Source organism: Cuculus canorus, chromosome 1, assembly GCF_017976375.1.
Source record: "Cuculus canorus isolate bCucCan1 chromosome 1, bCucCan1.pri, whole genome shotgun sequence".
In the NCBI taxonomy this organism is placed as follows: domain Eukaryota; kingdom Metazoa; phylum Chordata; class Aves; order Cuculiformes; family Cuculidae; genus Cuculus; species Cuculus canorus.
In genome coordinates this window covers 32,761,502-32,784,539 of record NC_071401.1, presented here as the reverse complement: position 1 = coordinate 32,784,539, position 23,038 = coordinate 32,761,502, and the positions used below count along the sequence as shown (strand labels likewise).

At 44.8% G+C, this 23,038-nt stretch overlaps 1 protein-coding gene across 1 annotated transcript; it reads left to right on the top strand.

Moving 5' to 3' along the window:
- RGCC (regulator of cell cycle) lies at positions 1 to 21,693 on the top strand. Its single transcript, XM_054077982.1, has 5 exons — positions 1 to 157; positions 1,670 to 1,852; positions 13,085 to 13,189; positions 15,762 to 15,824; positions 17,630 to 21,693. Exons 1-5 carry the CDS (start codon positions 16 to 18, stop codon positions 17,635 to 17,637), a joined length of 501 nt encoding a protein of 166 aa, XP_053933957.1. The 5' UTR covers positions 1 to 15; the 3' UTR covers positions 17,638 to 21,693.
- The last annotated feature ends 1,345 nt before the right edge of the window (positions 21,694 to 23,038 follow it).

Sequence of the window (23,038 nt, the reverse complement as noted above, 5' to 3'; positions counted from 1 at the left end):
CTTTATCAGCCCCTGATGAGGATCTCCCCCTCCCCCTCCTCCAGCTCCCCCCGGCCCGCCTCCTGCTCGGGCCATAAGAGGCGGCGGGGCCGGCGCTGGCGGCGCGAGGCCGGGGGAGGCGCGCCCGCAGCCATGAAGCCGCCGCAGGCGCGCGCAGGTGGGACCGGCGGGACCTGCCCTGGGGGGCGCGGGCGCGGCTTTCCCTTCGCGGGGTTCCGGGGTCCCTTTTCACGGCGCGGAGCTCCGAGCTCTAGGCTGTCGCCTTCACGGCGCGGAGGTCCGCGTGTCGCCCCACACACCGAGGGGTCCGGGCTCCGGGGTCTCCCCTGACAGCGCGGAGCTCCAGGCTGTCACCTTCACGGTGCGGATCTTCGCGTGTCGCCCCTCACACCAGGGGGAGCCGGTCTCCCCTGACAGCGCGGACTCCGTGTGTGCCCCTTCGTGGCACGGGGCTCCGTGCCCCCCTCACACCGCGGAGCTCTGAGCTCCAGGCTGTCGCTTTCACAGCGCGGAGTTACGGGTTGTCCCCCTAATAGCGCGGAGCTCCGCATGGCCCCTTACAGCGCGGGGTGCGGGTTCCACGGTCTCCCCTGATAGCGCGGAGCTCCGTGTGCCCCCCGCGGCGCGGGGCTCCGAGCTCCAGGCTGTCGCCTTCACGGCGCGGAGCTTCGCGTCTCCCCCCTGACACCGCGGTCTCCCGGTCTCCCGTCACAGCGCGGAGCTCCGGGCTGCCGCCTTCGCGGCTCCGGGATCTCCTCTGACAGCGGCACGGGGCTTCGTGTCCCTCTCACACCGCGCGTGTACCCCGACACCGCGAGCTCCCGGTTTCCCCTCACAGCGCGGGGCTCCGGGGTCTCCCCTTCACGTCTCTCAGCTCTCCCCTGACGGTGCGGAGCTCCGGGGTCTGCCCTTCACGGCTCCGGACCCTGTGTGTCCTCTCACACCGCGGAGCTCCGGGGTCCCCCCGACAGCGCGGGCTCCAGCGTTTCGGATCTCCCCCATCACGGCGCGGAGCTCCAGGGTGTCCTCTTCACGGTGTTCCCTCACGGCGCGGAGCTCCGGGCTGTCGTCTCCACGGCTCCGAGTTCCGCGTGTCCCCTGACACCGCGGGGCTCCGGGCAGTCGCCTTCGCGGCTCCGGGGTCTGCCCTTCACGCCGCGGGCTCCCGGTCTCCCCTGACACCGCGGAGCTCCGCGCCGTGATGAGGGAGATCCGAAACCCTGGAGCCCGCGCTGTCGGGGGGAGCTTCGCGCTGACGCCCGCACGGCGCGGGGTCCCGAGTCTCCTGTTACGGCTCTGGGGTTTCCCCTGACAGCGCGGGCTCCGGGATGTCCCCTTCACGGTGCCTCCTCGCACCGCGGAGCTTCGGGTTCGCGTCTTCCCCCTTCACACCGCGGAGCTCCGGGGTCTCCCCTGGCAGCGCCGGTCCGGGGTCTGCCCTTCACGGCTCCGTGTGTCCCCCTTCACACCGCGGAGCTCCGGGCTCCGTGTGTCCCCTGACTCCGCGCGGGCTCCCGGGCTCCCTCATAGCGCGGAGCTCCGGGCTGTCGCCTCCGCGGCCGGGAGCTGCGGGGCGTCCCCTGACAACGCGGGCTCCAGGGTCTCGGGTCCCCTGCCCTTGCCCGGCGCGGAGCTCCGCGGTCCCCCTGACGCCGCCTCCGCCCGGCAGCGCTGCTGGAGGACGGCGGCGGGGGGGACCTGGCGGAGGCTCTGGGCGAGTTCGACGCGGTGCTGGCTGAGTTCTCCTGTCCCGCCGGACGGCGCCGCTTCTGCTTCGAGGAGCACCTGGAGCGCATGAAGCGGCGCAGCAGCAACAGCAACAGCGAGGGCAGCGGCCTCAGCGACTGCGACAGTGAGTGCGGCTTGAGGAGAGGGGGGGGCAAGTGTCCAGAGGGAGCTGAACAGGCTGGAGAAGTGGGGCTGTGAGAACCTCCGGTTCAAGGGCAGGCACAACGTCCTGCCCTGGGTCGGGGCAACCCCCGATTTCAGTGCAGGATGGGGAGTGATGTGACTGAGAGCAGCCCTGCAGAGAAGGACTGGGGGGAGCTGGTGATTCTATGACTGACATGAGCCGGCAATGTGCGCTCACAGCCCAGAAGGCCAACCGTATCCTGGGCTGCATCAAAAGAAGCGTGGCCAGCAGGGCGAGGGAGGGGATTCTGCCGCTCTGCTCCTCTCTTGTGAGACCCTGCCTGGAGTATTGTGTCCAGTTCTGGAATCCTCAACGTAAGAAGGATATGGAGCTGTTGGAACGGGTCCAGAGGAGGGCTACAAAGATGATCAGGGGGTTGAAGCACCTTCTCTACAAGGACAGACAGAGAGAGTTGGGCTTGTTCAGCCCGGAGAAGAGAAGGCTCAGAGGAGACCTTATAGTGACCTTCCAGTACCTGAAGGGGCTACAGGAAGGGTGGAGAGGGAATGTTCACAAAGGCTTGTAGTGATAGGACTAGGGGCAATGTGTATAAACTGGAGAGGGACAGGTTTAGACTAGACATAAGGAGGAATTTCTTCACACTGAGAGTAGTGAGGCTCTGGCACAGGCTGCCCAGAGAAGCTGTGGCTGCCCCATCCCTGGAGGTGTTCAAGGCCAGGTTGGATGGGGCCTTGGGCAGCCTGGTCTGGTGGGAGGTTTCCCTGCCCATGGCATGGGAGTTGGACACAGGTGATCTTTAAGGTTCCTTCCAACCCAAACTATTCTATTATTCTATGAAAAGGCTCTTTGGGGAGGAGATGGGGACAGTGCCCCATGGTGCCCAGGCAGCCTCCACACCATCCCGTTGTGCTTGGTAGCCAAAGCAACGGCTGAAGGAAAGTGAACTAAGGCGGCCCACTTTTCAAAACAGATGGAAATTTACCCAGGTTTGTGTTCTAGCATTATTGTTTCAGAGGTGATGATTTTAAGCTCACTTGCACCCAAGTATACTGGATGTATGGAAACAATGTTTGCTGTGCTTTAAGCACAGAGGCTGGGAAGTAGATAGTGACTCATGTCCTGCTCTGAGCAAGAGATCATGGAATTTGAACTAAGTTTTTCTGATTAACTTGGAAAAAAAGTTTTATCCCTCTTATTTTTTTTTTTGCTAGTCAAGAAGAGAAAACATCTTTCCTCCTCCAGATTGTGAGGCTGGAAACTGCTGTTTTCAGGAGCAGTAAAATCAAGGGCTACTTTGTCAGAAGCAAGTTCTTCTAAAAACAAGCTACACCCATATATTTTTTTTTTTAGTTCCTGAACCGTACAAGCAGTTGTAAGAAGCATTTCTGGTTTTCAGATATTTAAAATAAAATCGCTCCTTTGCTTTCTATTGTGCATCTTTATCAGTTCAGTGATTTACCACACAGTTCTGTTGACTTGGCACTGAAACAATAATGTGTTTTTTGTTTAAACACAGTTTAAACTGTGAGAGCGTAGCTTCTCCATATTATCAGAGCCCTTTATTTCATCATCCTGGGCAGGATTCCTTTCACTTCATTGACAGGTAATGTTTTACCTTCCCTGAACTTGGATACCTTGTGTAGCAGTGCCTTTGGCGTTTGTTTTTTCTGTAGTCAGTGGAGGCACGTGGATCCAGATGCTGCTCTGCTGTTTCGTAATGTATTGGGAGGACAACTCTTTGCAAATATCACTTTCCCTCTGAGGGAGGTTTAGAAACACACACCTGATTTAGGCTGGACACTAACTTTTTGGATGGCTGAGGTTGTGCAAGGTGAAGTCTGCCTTTACTGAGCCAAACTGATGAAATACATGAACTGTGTTGTAAGTAAAAGTGTGAAAACTGCAGCAATACAGCCCTGGTGTGTTACTATTACTTGTGCAGTGTTCAGTGTTATATTAACCTCTCACTTATTTCACCAAAAATGAGATACTTAAATGGATAGATTCTCTAGCTTGTGAAATAATTTACTCTTCCGAAGACAAGAAAAAACCCCAAAACTATCTTCTTGTGTGCATAAAGACATTTTTTAGCCTTGGGAAGAGGAGGCTGAGGGGAGACCTTATTGCTCTCTATAACTACCTGAAAGGAGGTTGTAGAGAGGTGGGTGCTGGCCTTTTCTCCCAAGTGACAGGGAACAGGTCAAGGGGGAATGGCCTCAAGCTCCGCCAGGGGAGGTTCAGACTGGACATCAGGAAAAAATTTTTCACAGAAGGGTTCATCAGGCATTGGCAGAGGCTGCCCAGGGAGGTAGTGGAGTCACCATCCCTGGGGGTATTGAAAAGATGGGCAGATGAGGTGCTCAGGGACATGATTTAGTGGCAGATAGGAATGGTTGGACTCGATGATCCAAGAGGTCTTTGCCAACCTAGTGATTCTATGATTTGTTGTGACTTGAGTATGTTCTGTGGTTCAGAAAACTGAAATCTTGAACAATGCTTAAAATAGCTGGCTTAGGAAGGACAGGAAGGACCTTTTCAGGGAGATGGTGTTCTCTGACAGGGGAGGAGGTCTGGTGAGAAACAGCACAGTCATGCAAGTGATCAGACCAGATCTTCAGAAGATCTGGGAAGTAAAAATTGGTGTCATAAATCTGCACTGATTTGGGCTGAAGACATTAACAGGACAGCAGGACAGACAGGATTTGATGGCTCTATGCAAAGTCCTTAAGGATCTTGTATGAGGAACTTGTCAAGCTCCCAAACTCCATCCTGCGATGGGGTTCCTCCCTTGGCGATGCATCATGTGAAAAGTGGCTCTGGAGAAATCAGAAGACAGTCTTCTGGAAACTGGCATATAATGGACCAGAAGGTGCACTGAAAGTGACCTGTTGGCATCCAATGGTGTCAAGTGTATGAGTGTCTGGTTAAGGGAAGGGAAACAGAAAATTAGGTGTCTCTCCTTGTTCCTTGGAACAGACTAGTAAAACTCTTATTCCTAAAGGCATCATTCAGTGCAGGCAACTTATTTTTGAAGTTCTAGTAGGATTGTAGAGGAATTGCAAGTTTACAAAGAACTCCTTTTATAACAGGCTCCATTGTCTGATGTAATACAGCTACACTCCCTACATCTATTTTAAGAATAGAATACTTACCCAGGCTCTTTCTGTTCAAACTCAAGGGTGTTTTTCTCCTAGGTTCACATTTCCTTTGGTCTCTGTCATTTAGTGCAAATGTAGCGTTGAATTCATGACCTCGCTTTTCCCATGGTAATGCTTAGGTTAAACATCACTGCAGGATCAAGGAGAAGCTGGCCTGAAAGAGCAAGCTCTGACAACACAAACCTGCAGCAGCGCAAAAGGAATTCCAACAATATTATCTGCAGATAGTCTGAGTGAAACTCTTGTGTGAAGGTTCTTTACATGTTTGCAAAGTCTTGTTATCCAGTGCCAAGACAATTTCAAGCAGTCTTTGTCATGTATGTAGAGAACAGTTCAAACTATCATATTTTAGTGCTATCTCTTCTTGTTTGTTAGTTAATGTGGTCCTCCTAACTGACGTGTTGTGGCTGGAGGTGAGGCCTCTGTGTCTTCTGGCCACTCCTGCAGGGATCCCTTTTGAGTCTAGAGTGGGACTGTAAGAGGAGGCAACATTTTAAACCCTGGCAACCCTTTGTTTCAGAGTGCCTAAATCGGTTTTAAATTCAACCTTGAGAACCCAGTAACCAATATTTGAGGTTGTATTTGAACAGTACTGTTTCATGGTAGGGTAGGGAAAGCCTTTCCCTTCGTGGGGCTTCTGCTATGAGGATGAGCTCATTTAATTGAGGAGAAGTATTTAAAGAACATTTTTATCAATACAGTTAATCCTGTAAATATTGTTTTTAACCTTAAAATTTCCTCTTGAGGGACCTACCTCCAAAAGTACTGATTGAAATTATTACATATTTCGGGCTCTTAAGAAAAAAATATGAATTTGAAGACACCACTGTGGAAAATGGGTATGATAGTCCTTGACTCTCCCACATCTTGTCCTGTTATTTGACCAGCTGATCTTTGGACAAGGTCTCTCTTGGCTGGGGTTAAGTATTATACATAACAATGAACTCTAGACCTTACAGTAACAGAAAGGCTCGCATGTGCAGATGTTCATTATGGTCTTAGTCCTTGGCTCCCAAGTATTACATTAACCACAACAGCTGATGGGGACAGTGCTGGAAACTGTGATGCAACTGGTGAGTCACTCCAACAGACACGCTCGACTTGCTGGACTGAGAGCAAGTACTAATTATGTTTCAGCTTGATGTATTCAACCAAATCAAAGTATAATAGCTTTGTACTTCAGATTTTTAATCATGCTGAAACTTCAAGTTGAGGAATATGTTATAACTGTTAGTTACCACATGTGTTGATTGTGATAAAACAGGATTTGTGTTAGGGTGCTGTGCTGGCAAAAGCCACTGGTGTAAATGCAGCTATAGTGACAGATACCATTTGTTTCTTGTGTGTTGCAATAAGCTTGCAAAGAGCAGTGCAAGCTTGCTTATATAAGTGGGGCATCTACTCAGGGCACTGGGGAAGTTCTGTATGTGATAATGTCGGGACAGTCTTCCAAGTTTAGGTTTAGGATCATGAACAGAAAGTTGGACTTCATGAGAGGTTGTGAAGGGAAGTGCTTTAACACTTCTTGTACCAAAGCTGTAATGTCACCAAAAAGCTGAATGATAATCTGACGTTGTGCTCTGAGAAATGTTTCACACTTTTTCTGAATGTGTTTTCTGGAGTGGGGTTCAACTTCCAGCCTCTCTGTTAAAAGTGTTGCCAAATAATTGTATTGATTGAGTCCTTGCACTGGTACAGCCTGCAGTGTATCTTTGTAGTTATTTTTAGGAGTGTATAAATGCTTTCTGACAAATCCCTCCTGTCTTTAAAGTGCAACAAAAGACCCTGAGTGCATCTAGAACTCTTAATTTTGTAATTTCACAATCAAGCAGGTGCAGGCACCTTATGCCTGGCGTGGTGCGAGCATTCACGGTTACATGCCATGGATTTCTCACTGTGGTTGTGCTGATGCTTTTGCTCTCTAGAGATGAAGCATAAGCCACTGTTAATACCACAGAATTCATCCTCAAAAGCCTGCTTACATTTGCAATCTTCTGAAGAGAAGGTACAGAAAAAGGCAACAGCAATGATTGAATAAATAAAATAGTTTCCAAATTACTAAACAGACTGGGACTGTTTGCCCAAAGGAGAGATGGCTTGGGTGGGGACAAGCTCGTCTTCCAGAAAAGTCCATGTGATGTTAGGAAAGTGACTGCTGCCTCACCCAGTATGAAGAAATGCAATTAAATCAACATGTTTCAAAGAAACAAGCGGGCTATTCCTTCTCAGGACAAGTTTTAAAATGTAAAATCTATTGCCTTAAAGTGTTGTAGATGTTAAAAGTTTACATACTCAAGAAATAAAATCATGATGGGAGGGATTGGGCCATTGAGGACTGCTGCAGGCTAAGATGCTTCTGCTGTCTTTGAAAACATTGGTCTGTGCATCGCTAGAACTTGGGACAGTTTCTCTTGAAAGCATCAGTGTAAGACTAATGCTGATGTTGCCCAGGCAAGTTGTGGCTGCCCCATCCCTGGAGGTGTTCAAGGCAGGTTGGATGGGGCCTTGAGCAGCCTGGTCTAGTGGGAGGTGTCCCTGCCCATGGCAGGGGGGTTGGAACTGGGTGAGCTTTAAGGTTCCTTCCAACCCAAACTGTTCTATGATTCTGTATTTCAGTTTAATGACAAATTTGCTTTCCTGTTCTTACCTCTCCAGTGCACCTGGTTCCCTTACACTTTAGAAAGGAAGCGTTAGTAAAGGGGAAGACTGAAGCTGGAAACACAGCGTCACAAATAGTAAGCGGAAGGGCAGAAGGGGGGGAAGTGGAAAGGTAAGCGTTGTGTATAAAGAGACAGCACGCTTGTACATCTGCATTTCAGCTCCCTCAATAACTTCCTTCTAACTATGTGATTTGAAATCTTTTGAGTCATGCAGCCTAGACATGTAGATAGTGAAAAGGTGTGATTTTTGTGTCAGTGTTTTAACAGATGTTTGTTAGCTTGGCAAAACCACACAAAATAAGCAATGCAGCCAAGTGGAACTGATTGTGATAAAAATAAACTCTGCGCTTGAGGGCTGCGACATGCATGTTGTGAAACAACCTCTTTGCATCATGAATATTTCTCACTTGTGCTGTTGGAATTAGAAATTCCTGATTTTATCTTGTTTATTATTTTAGAAAATAGGCCGTGTTTGGAGAAGGAATCAGTTGTGCAGTCTGTTCATTAAATACTGGACTATTGTTTTATAATAAAATCATGATTTGTAGAGCTTTAAGTGGAATTTCAGAGCTCCTCTCTAAAAATTTCAGAGATTTGATTTATTTTTTCCCTCCAAAACTTTCCCTGCTGAAAACTGCAGTAAAAACTTCATCGACTCCAGAGCTCTTTTAAATTGTACCCTGAACTATGGTACTAGAAAGAGCATAATATTAAAGGAGTCAGACAGCCTAACTTTTCTGTTGCCTGTTTTAAAATGAAAAGTTTGAGGTTTTCCTCCTTCTGTAAATTATTGCCCAGAACCTTTCAATTGCTCATTTCATTGGGACATTCTTTATTTACATGGTATTGCCATGGTTTTTCCTTGTGCTGCAAGCATATACTGGAACAGCAAAGGTCAATACTAACTACAGATTACTTTGCCAAAGCAAAATACACCCATATTTATTCCAAACCTCTAATTTTGCAGCTACTGGCTTAGTTTAACTCATGTAAGTCAACTCAGTAGATTATATCTGGGATTTTTAAGTTGTTTGTTTTTTTTTTTTTTTTGGAGGGGAGACAGTATTTTTTTAAAACAGCCAAAGGGGCACAGTTTAAACATGCGCATAGGTGGTAGACTAAAAATACAACATGAAAAATAGTCATGGATGGTAGATAAACTTGTATGGGAGAGAAAGGCAGCAGCAATAAGACATCCGTGACATCTGCCTCAGGATATTGAGTTGCAGGGGATGTTGTGTTTGTGTGGCAGTGGAAATCTTCCAGCAGCGGAAATCTTCCAGCAGCCATTATTGGAGGTGAATGAGCAAATCCTGGCTGTGGAAGCTGGTAGAGAGCGAGTCCTGAAGTGTCATTTTCTCAGAGCTTTCTGCCTTACAGCCATGTTTTGCCAAAGTGGATATTCTTGTACGATCAATATCAGTAGTATTTTCTTAATGTACCTTCTTTTCAGCAGTTACAATGAACTTGGTGGCAGAGTCAATGTATTCCTCCTTCCACCACCAGAATTTCTGTTGCTTGCTGGCATGTTTAGTAGCTAAACTATGGATTTGCTTTTTTAAGAAAGATAAGTGTTGATGTTTTCTTGAAGCTATTAATATTACTACCCATCAGAAGATAACACAGTTTTGTGAAAACATTTCACCTTTTGAGACTGGGAAAAAACACCATTCAGATATTCAAACCAACATTTCTGTCTTATTTTCTCTCTACCCAGTCATAAATATTTCCCAGCATAAGGTTTGTATGAAATAAGTGTTCTGGTTTCGGTACATGGCAAGGTGAGCTGGCAGTACTTTCAAATGTTTATACAAGGAGTATGAAGATTGTCACGGTTCAGCTCTGGCCCAGCTAATTTCATCAGCTAAAACTGAGCAGTTGGGCTCAGTGGACTTTGGCCATTGAAGAAGAGAGTGAGACCCTTACTATCTTTCAAATTTATATTGAGTCTGACTTTTGTGGGATGGAATACTCTGTTGCTGGTCACCTGTCCTGGACTGTCACCTGTCCCCTCCCTGCTGGTGTGACCTTTTTCACCTCTTTGACTTATGGCAGTCCACCAGCTTGAGGATGGTCATTTCCTATAGGAATATGTATGAGCAGTGGCCTTTCTGCATAACAGTGCCCATGTTATCGCTTCTAGACAGAAACACTGTCTGAAAAACATGCAGTTAACTTTCAGAAAATGAAGTTACTTAGATGAGACTTAGCTGAAGATAGAAAACCGATGCTACTTTAGCTTAAACCACAGCAGAGAGAAAACCACTAAAAGACTTAAAGGTGAGTGCTGGCTTGCATTTGTGCATGGATATAAATAAAAAGAACTGTGTGAATAGCTTGCAGCCAGTTGAAGTGGCTTATTAAAGCTTTAGTAATTTGAGTTGCACTCACAAGCATTCAAAAACAAGTCTTTATTCCAACTATGCATAAAAGCAACTGGAGCTTTGGATTTGATGTACAAGAAGGATTGGTTTGTAATATGTAAATTCCCAGCATCACTATATTTGGTGTCTGGATGCTACTTGCATAGACTCCATATTAAAAGTACATAACCATTGTTCTCTGGATTATTTTTTATTAATTCAACGGGCTCTAAAAACTTTAAAATACAAAATAATTTGAAGATTCTTTTTCTGCACTTTTCAAATACATTACCATTTTGTCTTTGGTGTTTCTGTGAGTCGTTCTGTTGGCTACAAGACTGTTTGTGTGAGGTATTCCAAGTTAATTGGCTTCTTTTTGTGTTGGTAGGGGTTTTGTCCTGAACAGCTAGAGTTTTCCATTCTAAGTTTCTTGGTCACTAGGGTTTGTATCACGGCTGAAAAAGGAACGTGGTTTTGGTAGAAAGCTGATTTCAGGAGGAAATTTGTCATACCTGTAACACTTACTTTCAGTCCATTAATGTATAGGGTACATATCGTATTGTACAAACACTGGCAACCCACATCACTGCAGAGCAGTGTCAGATTACTCCTCATCCCAGGTTACTCATGTTTTTAGTAGCTACTTTTAAAATAGTTTGCTTTGCCATGTGTCTACCTGAAATCATCTTAATTTTGCGTTGTATTCATCAGGTCTTAAATCTGAAGTTTCGAGTAGATTGGTTTTGATCTCCTCAAGTTTAAAGAGGAGAACAGGCATTTAAGAGCAAAGATAAAGAAATTACAATAAAAAGCTAGTATGAAGAAGCATACCTTTCTTTCTCAACAAGAAATACCAACTGGTGGCTGAGTTAGGCAAGTAATAGCGCCAGGTAACAGATGTCATTCGCATCATCGCTCACATTCGCACAATGCAGGTAGCACATGCATTTGCTGGAATAGGATCTGAGCTGATTGTAGAGAAAACAGTGCTGTGGTGGGCCAATGTGCACATGAAAGAAGAAAATACTCCAAGGTGAAGCTTCTCATGCAAGTCTTTTCGGTTTGTATTACGACAGAAGTAGGCTTGGAAGCTAGCACAGAAAAAGCAAATAGACGATCTACTGGGGCCTTGAGCAGCCTGGTCTAGTGGGAGATGTCTCTGCCCTTGGAAGGAGAGTAGGAACAAGGTGATCTTTAAGTTCCTTTCCACCTAAACCATTCTATGATTCTGTGGCTGAGGAAGTATCTGACAGGCTTAGTAAATGCAGTACCTGAAGAGAGCCTTAAAGAGAGCTGGGGAGGGACTGTTTACAAATACGTGTAGTGATAGGACTAGGGGGAAATGGCTGCAAATTGAAGAGGGGCAGATTTAGACTAGACATAAGGAGGAATTTCTTCGCAATGAGAGTGGTAAGGCACTGGCACAGGTTGCCCAGGGATGCTGTGGCTTCCCCATCCCTGAAGGTGTTCGAGGCCAGATTGGATGGGGCCTTGAGCAGCCTGATGTAGTGGGACGTGTCCCTGCCTATCACAGGGGGGTTGGAACTGGATGATCTTGAAGGTCCCTTCCAACCCAAACTATTCTATGATTCTATGAATGCAGTCGTCCTGTCTGGTCTGGTTTGTCACTGTATCTGCCTATTCCTGTGGAAGGTGGTTTTATGCTTTTAAGGACATCAGGCTGGAGGAGATGGGGAGTGGGCATGCACTCTTCTTCCCAAAGATAGAGGGAATTTACTCAGTTGACTACTCTGCTGTATGAGCTTTACGTTTGGTATCTGTAAATGGCATGGCAGTGTTCAGTGAAGCAGATGTGCAGATCTTGACAAGGCAAGCTGTGATCCTGCCCCTTTTGCTCATTCAGCAAGACACCCTTAAATTTAACTAAGGCAATTGTCTCCGAGCATAGCAAATGGGACAGTCATCCAAGGAAGTATTATGATCCTGAGTTGGATGGACTTAATGCTGTGTAACCACTTCCTAGGCTGGTCCTTCCAAGGACAAACGCTTTATGTGCTGGAGGAAGGCAAAAGTGCTGGCCTCGGGAGCAGGCAGTGGTAGTTACCACCCCATATAATGAGACATAAATTAATTTCCTAAGAAATGTGCCAAATAAATGTAGACCATTGCCACGTTCATGTTAGAGTGGTTTCTTTTTGTAGAACTACTGTTTTCAGGTCACCAGCTCAAAACTGCAGGAACTGGCAGTTTTAGTGTCTCTAACACAATGACAGCTCCTCCTGCCAGTGGAACCACAACCAGTGTATTGTGTGCACTGTACACTGTGGAACTCTTTTAATAAAAAAGAGGCAAGATAAAGGTTTTTTTGATACTTTGGAAACTTAAGGCTTTGTCTAAAATCCAGGAACATCAGAACAGTATTGGAACCTTTCCCATTGGTTTCCATGGGTTTCTTTGAAAGACCACCTAAAATAAGATTGCAGTCTTGTGTACAGATTTATTCCTTTGTGCACTCCAGAGAGTTACAGAATAAAAGAAAATGAAAAGATGCTGTATGATTTATCTAGAACACAAGATTTAAACCAGCAGAGCATGGAGAAATGGGTGAGTTTGCTTCAGAGATGAGGGCAACACTCTGTTCTGGGGAATTGTTCTTGTCCTGGAGCTTTTTAGTCAGCTTTTTAAATAGCTTTTGAAAAATTCAGGTAACTAGAATTTCCTAGAGTGCTGTGAATCAGGCAGGTCATACCAGACCTAATTTAGTGGATGTTGGATAATTGCCATTCCTCTAATATTTTCCAAATTATGTTGATTGCAGGGAAAGCTGCCACTTTACTTACTGGGAGGTGAGAACTGGGCCTAGGACTGTTTGCTTTTTAACAGTAGGTGTGGGCACAACAGCCTTCTCACAACAGATGATTTATTTGTTCCTCTGGGTTTAAAGTCTGTAAATTTGAGTTCTACAGATGTTGAAGCTCATACAGGAAATGTCCTATTTCTCTTTCTTAATTTCTATTACAAAATTGCAGAAAGGTGTTAATTTTACTTTATAATCTAACTTTTTTACAGGTGCAGATTCACTCTGCAGAAATAGTTTCAGCCTCAGTGATGAAAAGCTTAACTCTCCAACTGCTACTCCAAGCTTGCTGTCTCCCTCAGTAACTCCATGTAAAGGTAAACTTTATTTTAACTGTTGACACTTCCTCTTAGTTCTCAACTACACAGGCTTCTCTCAAATAGTCAGGATCCATGTGCATGCATTGACTCTTCAAATGACAACAAACTAAGGGTTACTGTTAAGACACTATAGATGCAAGTATTATTGTGTTGACCACAAACAGTAATAGCACATTGCATCCATACTTTACAGATGACCGAGCAACTCTTTTGATTTTGAAACAACAAACCACATAAGAGTTCTTTGCTTGATTGGGAATTGGGGTACTCTTAGTTTATTTCCGAATTAATGTGGGTTACTACTTACTGAAGCAACTAAGTACCTTGTGTCCCATCTATATGCAGAAATGCTTAGCCTGAGCACAGGGGTACAGTAGGTGATTCCTCCAAAGCTCTCTACTGACATTCACATTAACAAAATTACTCAGATTCATGTAGACCTTGTGCTGCTGATACAACCACTGTATTAGTAATTGCTTCTTCCTTTGTAGCTATGCTGTTTAAAAGTGGCTTCTGTCTGGCAGCTCATCTAACTCGCCAGGAGCTTGTTTCATTTAGTTTAATTTAGATTAACTCTGGACTAGACATACTAAAAAATGAATGGCCACACATGTACTATACTGTGATTTCGTTACAACTAGTCTTCTTGGATGTTTGCGCAAGACACCATTTCCCACAGTATCCTGCTTGAGAGACTGGCTGCCACTGACCTGGACAGGCACACTCGGCCGGATAAAAAAACCCGGCTGGCTAACTGGGCCCAGAGAGTTGTGGTAAATGCAGTTAAAGCCAGTTGGAGGCCAGTCACAAGTGATGTTCCCTAGGGCTTGGTGTTGGGCTCAATTCTGTTCAATAACTTTATTGATGATCTGGATGAGGGGATTGAAGGTACTTTTAGTAATTTTGTGGCTGACGCTAAACTGGGCAGAAGTGTTGGTCTCCTTGAGGGTAGAAAGACTCTGCAGAGGAATCTGGACAGGCTGGATCAGTGGGTGGAGACCAATGAGATGAAGTTTAAGAAAGGCAAGCCCAGAGTCCTGCACTTGGGGCACAACAGCCTCGTGCAGCACTACAGGCTTGGGGAAGAGTATCTGAAAAGCTGCCCAGTAGAAAAGGACCTGGGAGTGTTGGTTGACAGCTGGCTGAATGAGAGTCAGCAATGTGCCCAGGTGGTCAAGACTACCAATGACATCTTGGCCTGTATCAGAAATGATGTGGCCAGTAGGACCAGGGAAGTGATTCTGCCCCTGTACTCAGCACTGGTGAGGACGCACCTTGAATATTGTGTTCAGTTTTGGGCCCCTTGCTACGAGACGTTGAGGTGCTGGGGTGTGTCCAGAGAAGGGCAATGAATCTGGTGAAGGGTCTGGAGCACAAGCTTTATGAGGAGTTGCTGAGGGAACTGGGGCTTAGCCTGGAGAAGATGAGGCTGAGGGGAGACCTTATCACTGTCTAAAACTACAGTAAAGGAGGTTGTAGAGAGGTGGGTTTTGGTCTCTTCTCCTGAGTAACAAGTGATAGGATGAGAGGAAGTGGCCTCAAGTTGTGCCAGGGAGGTTCAGATTGGATATTAGGAAAAATTACTTCTCTGAAAGGGTTATCAGGCACTGGAACAGGCTGCCCAGGGAGGTGGTTGTGTCACCAGCCCCGGAGGTATTTAAAAGACCGGTAGATGAGGTGCTCAGAGCTCCGGTTTAATACTGGACGGGTGCAGTTGGACTTCATGATCTCAAGCCAAACAATTCTATGATTCTAAGTTTCTCATGCTTTCACATCTTTTCCACGGTGACCAGTCACAAAAAAAAGTTAAATGCTTTCTTTCTGATTAGCATGATACTAAGGAGAAATAATGTTACTAAGGAGAAATGATAGCAAGAAGTAGCAGGAAAGGGTTCAGTTAAACTGTCAGGAAATACTTGGAAAGGTATTACATGAAAGGTCAAATTGCTCTTCCTGATGAGAAGACAAAAAGACAGAAATAGACTTGGAACCAGCTTGGAATAGACCACAGAGATAAGGAAGCCACTTCTAAAATTAGATTGGATGGAACCAGTAGTGTTCTCAGAAGTGGAAGTTTAGGTAGATGTTTGGATCCAAAGGGGTAGTGTATAGATCAAAATCAAAGGACCTGACATCACAGCCAACCAATGATACTGACATGATTTAAGAGGCTTATATTTGGGTAGAACTGGGTGGGGTTTGATTAGGGGCATGAATGCAATATCTGCATTTATGAAATAAGAAGCTCCCACAGTTGCAAGGACATGGATTAGTTGACATATAGCTTTTTTCTCCTCTTCAGCCTATGCTTTTTAAGGAAATGAAACAGAGGATTGCTTTGCTTTGCTTCTGTCAAATATAAGACTATAAAACCTAGAATTTTAATTGTCTTCCCTGTTTTCTAAGAATGCATTTAGACATTGTAGCAACCCTACTGAACTTCCCTGAAAACAATCCATATGCATGTTTGATCCCACTGAAAATTATTTGGGGGGATAGTGTAGTTCCAGTGTTTCTTTTGGCCAGTGAAATATGTCATGTTTAAGTGGTATTTACTCTCATTTTGCAGCAAAGCTTGGAGACACAAAAGAACTGGAAGAATTCATTGCTGATCTTGACAGGACACTAGCAAGTAAGTAGTTTTTCATTAGTAGGCTGCATCTCACTTGGATGCATCTCACTGCACTGTCAGAGAGTGAAGACAGCCAATAGATGGGGGGAGGAGGAAGGGAAGGGTAGCAATAGTTTGGTATAACGTGGCTTCATTTTTGTTTGCTAGTCCTATGGATTATTATGTAGAATAGACCAAATTCTGGTCTTTGCCTGCATGTTCAAGGCGTGTGGTTTAGCTTGTGTGACAAAAGCTCTACTCTGAACCTTTCTGAGGCAGCTGCAATTCACCTCTCCTCGACAGTGAATAGATCAATTATACATCACTTAAATAGTGAAAACTCAGCTAAAAAGTGGCGCTTTGTTTTGTCATTATAAAGGTAAGTAACTGGAGGAGTAGCCGTAGGTGAGGGAAACCTTTTTATTCTAGACTTTGCTTTATGAAGGAGTTGAAGAGCAGATATCTATTTATTGACTTAGATTAAATATCAAAATCCAGTTTGTTCTTGTCTTTACCAGGAATGGAATTTAGATCACTTTTTCTGTCACTATCTAGAAATTATATTTTCCAGTTACAGTAGTAGGTTCTTCAATATAATTTTTAAAGAAAATCAGCAAAACAAAAAAACCTCCCCTTCTCTTTCTGGCAATGTGCTCTACTACTTCTTTCTACTTCTTCCTGTGCTATTATGGACATGATATTATTTTTTTTTTCATATAGAACCAGACTACAAGCCCAAACCAACAAACTGTAGGACTAGACCTAAACAGCAGCATGAACAAGTGCCCCCCCCAAGAAGCTATGAATTGAGAGTTTCTTGTATTTTCCCTTCCCTGTAATTCTCTAAGTCTTGGCCACCTGCCTTGGACTTAAGACAGCTGCCCTTACAAGCTTCCCTGTTGTCTTTCTTGTATCTCAATCCTGGTTTCAGTTCTCTGGCTTAAAATATATTTCTCATTTCCTGACTTCTGTCATGGACGCATGCTTGAGCTATCTCCATCTTTACCACTGAAACCTCATTGACTGATTCCTTCTCTGAAAAACTTCTGAGTTTGAAGGTTTATGTAGAACAATAAAACACCCAGACCAGGTATTTACATGGCTGTACCTTGCATAGCCGTGCTGCAGCTGACTCTTAATGGGCTGCCCACGGTATATTGCTTTCATTGTCCTCTTGCCAGGCATATCTAAGCAGGGGTCAGGGGTTGCCACCTGTGGTAGTGGTTTGGGGCCTTGTGGTTGTTTTTCCTCCCAACTAAGCAAATCTCTAATTGTTTCATCACAGTCATATTTTTAGAGTGCCACTTGTCTTCCAGTGACACACAATGAGGGTGGTGAGGCACTGGCACAGGCTGCCCAGGGAGGTTGTGGCTGCCCCATCCCTGGAGGTGTTCAAGGCCAGGTTGGATGGGGCCTTGGGCAGCCTGATCTAGTGGGATGTCCCTTCCCATAGCAGGGGGGTTAGAATTAGGTGATCTGTAAGGCTCTTTCCAACCCAAACTATTCTATGATTCTCAAATTCTGAGGAAAAATATCCGACTTCCATCTGATATTTATCACATTTTTGAGGAGTTGTATTTACATGGTTGAGGCTACACAGAACTTTGTACAGATGACTTTTCAAGCTTAATGTACTTGTTAGGACAGTAATCGCCTTAAATTTTTACACACTAACATTTTGGTTCTCATTTTAATTAAAAAAGAGGCATAATTTTGGCCTGTCAGGCAGTCTGGTGAGCTGGCGTAGATAGGCTGTCTGGCTTGTCAACAACATGCAATCTTACTTAATATAGAGCTTAATGGTCTCTCCTGTTTTGTATTTCCAGGTATGTGAAATGAATCTTTGGCATTGTGCTTGTCTGTGAATGTCCTCTGAAGGATAAGTGACATCAGTCACTGAGAGCTGCTGCCCTTGTCTGATAACTTTGCTACCCAAGATATTCATGTTCTCAACATAACCGTTGTAAACTCCTATAAGTATTTAACAGGCAACATCGGTTTTGTTACTTTGCAGCAGATGGAATAAGATAACTTAAGTGTTGCAGCTGTATTTTGCTTTAAAATATAGCTTGAATTGTAATTTAAAGTTGCTTTTATGAAAATATATTTGTAATTTTATGTAGGTGAGAACTTTTAATGCTTTTTTCCATTATAATATATTTTTGTATGTAAATAAACCCTGAACTGGAATCCAGATGCCTGAAAGCTTCATGTGAACGTGCAAACTCTGAAACGGAAGTAGAAATTAAGCTCTTTTCCTGTCAGGCAAAATGTATTGTGCTGGCTTAATGTGGAATTTCATGTTTTTCTTTTCAAATTGCTTAAATAAGAGAGTTTTGTACTATGTATAATTACTACAGTCAGGAAAATAATAAAATTGGTGCAAGTATTACTTCAGATTTGCTTTTCTACAAATGAAAGAACACTAAATTAGTACTTGAATGATGATGCCTGTTTCAAACCCCATGCAAAAGCCAGCTTTGTAATTACTTACATGCTACATGAAGTACTAGCTGGGAGGTCAGACGTTTAGGCCCATGGGCTTAAATTATGGAGATCCTGTAGCACCAAGAAAATACTTAAGTGTCTGGATGTTTCTGATAGCAGACCCTTGGGTCCAAAACAGTCTACCAGTCTAAAAAGACTTCCTGGCTGTCAGTGTTGTGCTGGAAGAGTGGAAGGTGAACCTGTGTTTTTTACAAGGAACCTGATTCTTTCCATATGCGTTAGGCACTGGAGATGTCATTATGTGAGCTCTCCTCCAGCTGCTGCAGGCATTACACTTGGCTCTGCTGTCTGAGCTACTTGTGCAGTTGCTTTCTGATCTGTTCAGACCAAGTGAGATGGGCTTCTTTGAACTCCAGGTTTTATTTAGACTGAAGCAGGCTAGCAAGCAGTTGCACTAGTGGTTCAGATATTGTGCCCCCTTGGTCTGCTGTCACCTTGGAGTGTGTCGGTGTCTGGAGAAGGATGTGTCTGGGCTTGTGGCACAGCTGCCAGCCAGTTACTTAAATCCGTTAAAAACTAGATTTGGACCTGCCTTCTGCAGCCTAGGGGAAAGCATTGTGTAGACTGGGAACACCGTGAGAATGATGCAAATCAGTGTCCCAGCTTTAGATTTTCCAAAAGTTGACAACAACATGGGGGTCTTGTTAAACACAGTATGATTCATCCAGTTTTATTCATTAGTAACAAAATGAAATTCTGAACTGGGTACATTTTAGTAACTATCTTGAGTTGTATGTGTTTTTTCATTCTTTCAGGCAGAACAGCAGTGTAGGGTGGTGGATGGAGTGTTTTTCTGGAAAGGAAAGACTCTCTTCAAGGCTTCCTGCTGCACATTCAGTTGGTAAATTGTCCTTTGGAATAGAAATGGAGTGAACTGATTCAGGAGGGTGAAGTTTCATGTTGCTGTGGGTGAACTGTCAAGTCTGAGAAGGAAGGTGGGATGATTCAAATCTTGAGAGGTGGGCCCATGTGAACCTCATGAAGTGTTACAAGGCCAAGTGTGAGGTCCTTCACTGGGGTTGGGGCAATCTCAAGCATAATTACAGGCCGAGCAGAGAATGTATTGAGAGCAGCCCTAAGGAGGAAGACTTAGGAAAGCTCAACATGACCAGGCAGCGTGTGCCTTTGCAGCCTAGAAAGCTAGCTGTATCCTGGGCATGACAAACAGGTCAAGGGAGATGATTCTCCTTGTCTGCTCTGAGAGCTCTCCTGCAGTACTGCGTTCAGTTCTGGGTCCCACAGCACAAGAAAGACATAGACTTGTTAGAGAGGTTCTAGGGAAGGGCCATGTAAATGACCATCGGGCTGGAGCTTTTCTTCTATGAACACAGACTGAAAGAGTTGGGCTGGTTCAGCCTCAAGAAGAAAAGTCTCTGGAGAGACCTCATAGCAGCCTTCTAATATCTAAAGGGGGCTGACAGAAAAGGTAGGGAGGGACTTTTTACAAGGGTATGTAGCAAAGGGTAACAGCTTTAAACTAAAAGAGGGTAGATTTAGATTAAATATAATGAAAAAATTCTCCTTAAGGGTGGTGAGGCACTGGCACAGGTTGCCCCGGGAAGTTGTGGCTTCCCCATCCCTGGATGTGTTCAAGGCCAGGTTGGATGAGGCTTTGAGGAGCCTGGTCTAGTGGAAGGTGTCCCTGCCCGTGGCAAGGGGGTTGAACTGGGTGATCCTTAAGGTCCGTTCTGACCCAAACCATTCTATGATTCTGTAATTCAAGTCTGAGACAGTGATGTGCTTCTGTATGCTCTGAGACCCCCTCAGAGGCTCCTGCACAGCTGGAAACCCATTTTGAACAGCAAGGTAGGCTTGCTCCGGCAAAGCCTGAACACTATGGAAATTCACTGCTGCTACACTATAAACACACAGGAGTAAATTCTCCTTTTGGCTGCCTCTGTGAAACTGAGAAGGGAGCCTGGCCCTTCTCCCCATTCCCAGATGCAAAGGGATGTTTTCCTGTGCAAAGCCAGGGAGGGGGATTCCCTTGGCTGATGTAGGGCTTACTGTCACATAGAGAGGGAGAGGCACTGCACCTTTCAGTAGGAGCTGAAGGAAGACGAACAGGGAGAGCAGAAACAAGCTCATCCTTTTGTTTCAAGAAACTTCATTAGCGTGTGGTGTGTTTTTAAAGCAGCATGAAGAGCAGCAGGAGTTTTGGCTGGCTTTCTGCATTTCCGTGCTTTTCGGTAGGGTGAATGATAGATCAGTGGTGAACGGCAGATGTTACTTTCCCAAAGGCAGAATACTAACTGACTAAGCGTGTGTTAAACAAGCCATGAGTATCAGAGGAGGCCACTTCAAATGATCCTGAGGGTGGGGGAGAGATGGCCAGCTGTTTGTTCCTCAGATTGGATTGTTTGAGGTATCAGGCATGACTTTTCCACCTTCTCTCTTGCACATTCAGTTGTCGCTCAGTCCTCTTGCACACTTTGGGCCTATAATTGGTATTTAAAGCTGGATGTTGCCCTTTATAGAGGGAAATGACCAAATCAGTACCGTACATTGGAATGGCAACGCGCTGTCCTTGCTTTTGAACTTGCTTGTCCATACTTCTGAACACTTTTTCCTATATAAGCAAAGGTTTAAATTAGGCAAGGCATGTTCCTCATTTTGTGTAACGCCTGTTGGAGATGGAGTTGGGAATTAAGTCACCATCTGTTTGAGTTTTTTAATCTTATTTACGCGTGAACAAGTGGAGACTTATGTATGCTTCTAAAACAGTTCTGGAGATCATCAGATATAAAACCTGGGATTGTTGTCTGCGGAGCTGTAGATCTGAATTCCCTCCAGTTTGTTATTCTCAGTTTTGAATGCCTTGCTCTATTAGAAAGAAGGCAGTAATGTAGATGTCATTTCACTGGATTGTTCTTATGACTTAAGTGCATCATCTGTTTACATATGGCACAGAAAAAAGAGAAAAATTCCTGCCCTACTCCAGCCTCAGTGAGCATTGCTGGAGGCTGCACTCCAGCCTGACTTTAATCCTTGAGGATTTGACCTCCCTTTTGTGCTGTGATGCTACGTTTGGATTCAGAAGAGAGCCTCTCAGTCCTGTCGTGCCAACACCACCCATCCAAAAATGGAAATTAGGAGCTTAGACTAAGCAGATGTATTGCCGTGGCTTAACGTGTGTAAAGTGAGGTACAGCAGTCATTTGCTTGTGTGCTCTACCTATTGTAAATTCAAGGTTAAATGGATTAGTTTAAACCGCCATCACTGAGACTTGAGCTGACGTGTCTTATCTTGGGCTTGCTATTGACTGTGTGCATCCTTAGTTCCATCTCCAAGGCTCAGCTGATATGTGGTAATATATTAAACTTGGTAACGTGCTCATTTTTGTGAGCTCTTAATAAAAGACAGAAAAGAGTCAAAGGATGGTGGGTTGTTTTTTTTTTTTTCTGTCAGCTGGGGATCATCTGTGTCTGCAAACAGATTTGATTTTTAGATCGTGTCATTATTTGTTGCGCTTAGATCATTGTCCAGCTGCTTCACACCCTGTGTGAAGTGAAAAGAATTCAGCAATGCCATGGGGAACGGTCCACCCACTGTGGATCTCTGCAGAGGAACTCAGATGAAGTCCAGCTCAGAGGGAGTTCAGCTCAGATGCTGTTCACACAGGATGGACCCAGTTGACCATCTGAGAAGTATTTGTACCACACTGGAGCCCATCTTACTTGAGATTTCATTTATTCAAGGGTGCCTAAAGGTGCTAGACATGACATCTGCTAGACTGTTGGAAATAAACTTCCAGCATTACAGTGTTTGGAAGCAAAGTGAGTATCATAAAGCCAATATGACAGCAGCAGCTCTTGAACTGAATCCAGCTCTGCATAGCAGTGCGAACTCCATATTCTCAACAGGGAAAACTCCTGTTTTCTATGTTAGTGCAGTAGGCTTTCTATATTACTGACGTCATTGCAGCCTGGCTAACAGCTGTATCTGTCTAAATAACTTCACAATAGTGTAAGATGATCTTGGCTGATTTATCTCATTGGCCTAGAGCTGTAAAACTAATCTTTTCAAGGTCCTTTTCCTCTTACATATTCAAAGTTACCAGTTAAACAATGTAGGTTGTCTTGTGGGATTAAAGCAGGCCAGTCAATGCAAAGGGATGCTAATGCTCTGGTTGCTTTTGTTCTTTTGCTTCTATGTTTTGGAAACTGAAATATCTATCAGTTCAGCTCTTAAAAATACAGACTAGAGGCCTGGCCTTCCATTCTCCCGAGGTATGCAGAGCTGACTGGCTTCTCTAGGAGGCTTGAAGATGGAAGTATTCCCTTCTCCAGAAAGCATGGTTGTAATAATGACTGCCATCCTTTTGTTCTGTTTATAATGTCTTTCAGATCAGTATTTATAGTTAAAAACATCACTCTTGTCTCAAAAACCAAATCACAGTATTTTGGTATATATGTGGTCTTCGCATTTCCCCCTAAGCCAGCGTTTGCTAGTGTATGAAATCAGGTCAGGACAGATCTCACCTGATGTAGACACTTGAGCAAAGCAGTGAAGTTAGGATGTTGTCCTTGTCTCCTTCAATAGCCATTACAACAAGGGAAGGGAGGCTGAATTATCCTCTAAGATGTTCTGTCGCTACAATGGATATTGTAAAATACTGCAGAAAAACAGGCTTTTCACTTGGTCTTCATAATCAAATGCCTAAAGAAAAGCGTATGTGTCAAAATAAACCTCCTTATGACTGGCCTTAGAGTGTAGCAGTTTGTGGG

Coding starts and splice junctions, on each gene's coding strand:
- RGCC (XM_054077982.1), top strand. CDS start 16: ATGAGGATCTCCCCCTCCCCCTCCTCCAGCTCCCCCCGGCCCGCCTCC. Junction 158..1,669: donor GCCGCCGCAGGCGCGCGCAG/GTGGGACCGGCG, acceptor TCCGCCCGGCAG/CGCTGCTGGAGGACGGCGGC. Junction 1,853..13,084: donor CGGCCTCAGCGACTGCGACA/GTGAGTGCGGCT, acceptor ACTTTTTTACAG/GTGCAGATTCACTCTGCAGA.